We start from the raw sequence: 5,790 nt of genomic DNA on the forward strand, positions 1-5,790 counted from the left end.
CCCTGCCTGCTCCAGCACAGAGCAGGGACACCCCGAGGGCGCGGGAGCTGGTGGGCACGGGGCCATGTGGGACGATTGCTGACGCAGGAGTCCCAGCTCAGCCCCAAAATGTTCCCCAAGGCACCCGAAACCTGCTGAGCATTGCTCGAGGCCCTTGGGGACCCCCACCTCAGCGATGAGGGTCTAGGGAGAGCGCTGCTGGGGAACGGGGTGCAACCGCAGGCTCTGGAAATCGGATTTTTACCCCGTAAGTGATAGCCCATCTCACCCCCCCCTCCCAGCCAGAGGCAGACGCCTCGCAGCCATTGAACCCTTTCATCCGGCAGCCAAGGGTCAAGGGAGGCGGTGGTGTTCCCAGGCTGGGGAAAGCGGATATCGGGGGAGAAAGTGCCAGAAATGGGTCTGGCTGGGAGGGCGATGGGTGCGGGGGGGTCTGCAGCAGCGGGAGCGTGGGGGGAGGTAGAGCAGAGGCTGCGGCATCCAGGCTGACTGCATGTGGGGATGGGGTGACAGAGCCCAGCGGTGCGGGAGTGACGACATCCCCCCCAACCTCCCCCAGCCCCCAGAGGAGCAGGGGACCTCCCAGTGTGGCACTGGTTGGTGACAACATGCAGGAGAGGGGTGCCCATGCATGGGACACCACAGCTTAAACAACTCCTATTTATTTCTGCCAAAGTCCCAGGGTCCCTCAGGATAAAAGCAAGGACAGGGAAAACTCTCAGGAATGGGCCCAGTGCTGAGCCAGGCTTTGGGGAAGTCCGTGGGACAGTGCCTGTGCCACGGAAGCCATGGCGGTGGGAATCCTCCCACTCCCGGTTGACAATCTTGAAGGCGATGTCCTCGTAGGGCGGCCCGGCGTGGAAGCGCAGGATGGCGAAGTCCTTGTTGTCCTGGCAGGCCTCCAGGAAGTACTCAGGCGTCGAGCGCTTGTCGATGAGGTCAGGGTAGAAGATGTTGAACTTGTAGCCCTGCACGATCTTGGGGGGAGGGTTGTCGAAGTCGTAGTGGGTCTGGTTGTACTTGTTCCACTCGAAGCCCGTGTGCACTCGGTTGAAGAAGCGGGGCTTGCGGGGCCGGTACTTGTCAGCCCAGAGATAAGCCTTGCCCGTGAGGGGCATTTCCACGCTGAACTGCGCCTCATCCGCGCCCATGCCCTCCTTGGCCTTACGGAAGAAGATGTCATCGGCACTCTCAGTAGCATCACCTGTAGGGAGGAGAGGTGACATCAGGTCCTGCAGTGCCAGCTGGGCCGGGCTGCGGGGGCACCGCGCCGCGGCGTGCGGAAGGAAGGAGCAGCAGATGCCGGGCAGGGGATGCAGAGCTGGACACGGAGGTGTGCACGCTGCCCTGCGGACTCCAGGGGGGCGCTGGGCTGAGCTGTGCTGGGAAGCTCATCCAAAGCGCCCTTCCCGCTTGTCCGCAGCCCGGACCGCTCGGTGGTGCAGCTGGGAGTGGGAAGGACCCGACGCAGGGACCCCCCGTGGTCTGAGCCCCACCTCCCTGCTCCTGTCTGGGCCACAGTGCCCTTCGCTGCTGGGGGCATTCCTCTGTCAGGCCAGCTCTGGATGCATGCTCCAGACCCAGCTCTTACTCACCCTTTTCTAGGGGGCAGCATCCCCCTCCAGCCCTGCACCCCAAGCACACGCACGCCCCCCGTGCCAGGCAGGGGCTCCTACCTGTGACCTGGAGCTGCTGGCGCAGAAGCAGCAGCCGATGCGTATCCTCCTCAGCCTCCAGCACGTGGGCATCGAAGGGCAGCTCGTTGGCGCCCAGCAGCCGGGGACTGTACTTCCCCGCGTCGTAGTCATCCAGGCTCTGCTGGATCAGGTCCTCCTCCATTAGCACGGCCTCCCCCTCTGCTTCTCCTTTGGCCTCTGCGTCTTGCTCGGCCTCCGGCTCCGAGGACGGCCCTGGCTGTACCCCAATGCTCTCCTCTGGATCCAGCCTGCAAGGAAGAGAGAAGAGAGAACTGGGACGGGGATGGTACCCTTCTTCTCTGCTCACCTGAGGTCTGCCTACGGAAGGATGGGAGCACGAGGCTGCATTTCGGGTCTCGGGTGCCCCACAGGAGACCCAGATGGCTGCGCTCCCCAAGGAAAGGGCTGCGTACCTGTCGCTGGGGGAGGCCGGCTCCCGCTTGATGATGGGGAAGAGTGGTTCACTCTCCACACCCTGCTCCTGCTTCAGCTTGTACAGCTTCTGGCGCAGCACATCCTGGTGCCGCTCTCGCAGCCTGCGAAGAGATGAGCTGTCGGGTCCCACTCAGCAGAACCACCCCATGCCCACACTGCCCAGAGCCACAACACCACATCGGGCAGAAATCTGCTGGGTTCCGTACAGTTTGGGGCTGAATAACCCTCCAGTTCGGTTCCCTCTTGGACACCTCACTGTAAACACCACTGCTGGAGAAGGTCCAGCCCTTCTCCCCTCTTGGGAGAACCAACCATCTCAGAGGAGGTGTAAAACCCCTTCACCAATGACTTTGGGTTTGTGCCTCCCCAGCTCCGCTCATGGCAGGGTCTGCGCTGTCCCTTTCCATGCCCTGGCCAGGGGACAGTCCCTGCTCTCACCTGGCCCGAGCCATGTAAGCCTTCAGCTGCTGCAGCAGGCTCTCCCAGTACCCAATGTCAAGGTTGGGTCCTCCTGCCCGGATCTTGCTCTCGATGCCCTGGTACAGCACTTGCAGCTGGTTGTACGTCTTCCCCTTGAACACGGACTGCACGTCTGAGCTGACAGAGGCGTTGACGCCATCCCGACGTTCCCCTGAACAGACAGGCGAGGGCAGCCAGTCAGCCTCCGAGCGCTCAGCCTGCCTTCACCCAGTCCCTCCTGGGCTGCGCCCGACAGCAGGAGGCTGGGCCCCAGCAGGGGATGGCAGCCAGACCCACAGCCTCCACCCAGCAGATCCCAGAGCACCCCTTGGAGCCCGAGCGTACGTGGCAGACCCCACGCCCTGCTCTACCCACCGCTCACACTCCCTTTGACACCCGCACCAGGCTCTGCCCTCCCGCTTACCCGGTCCTCCTTTCCCAGAGGCCTCCAGTTTGCGGAGCTTGGCTATCTCGTCCTCTGTGATGATGGTCATGTCCCTCCAGAAGTCCACGTTCTTCCCTTGCTCCAGCTCCATGTAAACCTGCAGGCAGGAGACAAGGAGGACATCAGGCACCCGCTCTGCACCATGGGCAGGGAAGCAGAGCTGAGGGGGGGAAGCCTTGAGCTGGCACCTGGATGTCCTCCACCAGATCCTCCATGTCAGAGACGGTCAGGCCGTTCAGGAAGGTGTAGGGCTCGTGCATCTCCACAGCCAGGTCATCGTCCTCCGCGCTGATGTACTTGGCCAGAAGGTCAATGGGTTTCGCTCTCCCATCCCGAATCCGGATCTTAGACCTGGGCAAGAGAGGGACAGTGAGCGGTGCCTGCCACCCTCTGCTCCCTGGCGAGCCCGTCCCCACAAAGCCGCACACCTACCGCAGCTTGGCCTGCTGCAGGTGGAAGTTGTCCTCCTGCTCCTCCCAGGTTTTGAAGTGCTCTGCCTCTTTCTCCCGCTGCAGCATCTCCAGCTCCTGCTCACGCATCGCCTTCTCCCGCTCCCGCTCCAGGCGCAGCTGCTTCACCTGCCCGGGGCGGAGGGAGACGCTGAGGCCACTGCGCATGGGGCGCCCGCGCAGGGCACCCGTTTGAGGATGCAGCTGTAACCTTGCTCGCTGAGCTGCCTCCACTCCTGCGATCGGCCCCAGGCTCCCCGGGGAGCCAGGAGCCACGCGGATGAAGAGCCAGCATGGGCCAGGGGCGCTGGGATGCTTGCTGCTCGCTGCCTGCCCTTTGGAGGACAGGGGACACAGGCACAACCGCGTGCCTCAGTGCCGTGACCTGGCACTTGTCCTCCTCAGCACCTCCCGAGCTGGAGTCAGCCCCAAGAGAATCACAGTCATTTGGCTGGAAAAGACCTTTAAGATCATCGATTCCAACCGTACCTGCCCACTACTAAACCATGTCCCTAAGCACCTCGTCCACCCGTCTTTTAAATAACTCCAGGGATGGGGACTCGACCAGAAGAGTCTTCCCACCCGGAACAGCCGAAGGCAGCATGCTGTGCCCCCCGGATCCTACAGCCTATGGGCACCCCCAGTGAGAAGAACAAGGGAGCTTTGAGGTGAGCGACTGGGAGAACTGGGCTGTCCACAGGGTTCTCTGTTAGACGGTAGGAGGGAGGGGACACCTGATCCCACCTTCTGCAGCTCCAGGCGATTGTCCTCCTGGATCCGCTTGTTCCTCTCCTTCAGGTCTTTCTCATCCAGGTGGCTGATCCCTTTCTTTTCCAGTGCCTGAAACAGAGTGGCCAAGGGAAGCCATGAAACTCAGTGACCTCTGCAGCCCCGCACCCGCCAGCAAATGCAACCGCAGCCACCTGCTTCTGCTGCTCCAGTGAGCTCCGATCCTGTCGAAGGTCCCCACATCCCTCAAATCCTACTCCCAAAGCCCCTCAGCAAAAGCCAGGCTCAGCCCAGTGCAGCCACCCGACCTGGCGAGCGCTAACACACCAGTAAACACTGCCCAGCACTCAGCTGGCAGCTTCCAGCAGGTTTGCATCCCTCTCCCGCCCCCTGACCCACCTCCCCATCCCGCACCCCTGCCCACAGACCTTGGTCTTCAGGAAGAAGTGGGTAAAACCCCACTGAGCTTGTCAGAAACACCCAGCTGCTGGCCTAGACAAGCGCTTTGCTCTCATGTGGCTGCTTTTAGCATTACAGGGGTTCCCACCTCAAGCAATGATGTCCCCCCTCGAACGCCCCACGGCTCCCCCATCCTGTTCCATGGCAGCCGCAGGGCACGATTGCCTTTGAGCAGCCTCCTACAGCACTCGGAGCAGAGCTCACCTTGCTCCAGATGAAGGTGCCCAGCAGGTTGTTGTCCCCAAAGGGATTGTCTGTGTTGGTGTAACCCATGTACTCCTCTCCCCACCCCATCTTCTCCCGCTTCTTCCTCTCCTTGGCCTCCTTCTTGGCCAGCCGGCGAGCCCGTTTCTCCTCGGGCGTCTCCAAGGCTTTCATGAGCGCAGCCTGCTTCTTCTTCTCCTCCTTCAGCCTCAGGCGCTCCTGGAGGCTCAGCTGCTGCCCCGTCTCTTCCCTGCCCCGGGAGCGCGGCGGGGAGGGGGAGCTGACGGAGGACACAGAAGACTTAGAGCCATCTCTCTTCCTCCGCCGCTCTCTGCTCCGGGCTCTCCTCTTGTCTCGCTCGCGCTCCGAGCTCGAGCTGGAGGAGCGACCCCGGGACCGTGAGCGGTGTTTCTTCTGGCTTTTATGGTCCCTGCTTTTGCTTTTCTTCTTACTCCATTTCTGTCTCTCATCGCTAGAGTCAGAGCTGGGGGGGGATGGACAACAAAGTTGTGTTTCAGTTGGGAGATGGTTACAGCTCCGTGTCGCTCCGGAGCGGAGCAGGCAAAGCTCAAACGCACTTTCATAGAATCACTTTGGTTGGAAAAGACCTTTGAGATCATCGAGTCCAACCTTTAACCTAACCCTGCCATCCCACCACTAAACCATGTCCCTAAGCACCTCATCCACCCTTTTAAATACCTCCAGGGATGAGGACTTGACCACCGCCCTGGGCAGCCCATTCCAGAGCCTGACAGCCCTTTCGGTGAAGAAGTTTTTCCTAATATCTAGCCTAACCCTGCCCTGGCGCAGCTTCAAACCATTCCCCCTCGTCCCATCATCTGTTACCAGGGAGAAGAGGCTGACCCCCACCTCGCTACAGCCTCCTCTCAGGCAGTTGTAGGCAGCGATGAGG

At 61.5% G+C, this 5,790-nt stretch overlaps 1 protein-coding gene across 1 annotated transcript in view; it reads right to left on the bottom strand.

The window, feature by feature from the left end:
- Window positions 1-333: 333 nt before the first annotated feature.
- The window catches only part of CACTIN (cactin, spliceosome C complex subunit), a 10,504-nt gene continuing 5,047 nt past the window's right edge, over window positions 334-5,790 (bottom strand). Inside the window, exons 2-11 of the mRNA XM_035892991.1 lie at window positions 4,878-5,359; window positions 4,230-4,325; window positions 3,469-3,614; window positions 3,225-3,387; window positions 3,016-3,133; window positions 2,571-2,763; window positions 2,111-2,233; window positions 1,677-1,945; window positions 773-1,204; window positions 334-359 (exon numbers count right to left, since the gene is read on the bottom strand). Coding sequence (XP_035748884.1) covers window positions 334-359; window positions 773-1,204; window positions 1,677-1,945; window positions 2,111-2,233; window positions 2,571-2,763; window positions 3,016-3,133; window positions 3,225-3,387; window positions 3,469-3,614; window positions 4,230-4,325; window positions 4,878-5,359 — 2,048 coding nt within the window. The remainder of the gene's footprint in view (window positions 360-772; window positions 1,205-1,676; window positions 1,946-2,110; window positions 2,234-2,570; window positions 2,764-3,015; window positions 3,134-3,224; window positions 3,388-3,468; window positions 3,615-4,229; window positions 4,326-4,877; window positions 5,360-5,790) is intronic.

This window comes from Egretta garzetta, unplaced genomic scaffold (genome assembly GCF_000687185.1).
Source record: "Egretta garzetta isolate BGI_Z169 unplaced genomic scaffold, ASM68718v1 scaffold564, whole genome shotgun sequence".
Taxonomy (NCBI): Eukaryota; Metazoa; Chordata; class Aves; order Pelecaniformes; family Ardeidae; genus Egretta; species Egretta garzetta.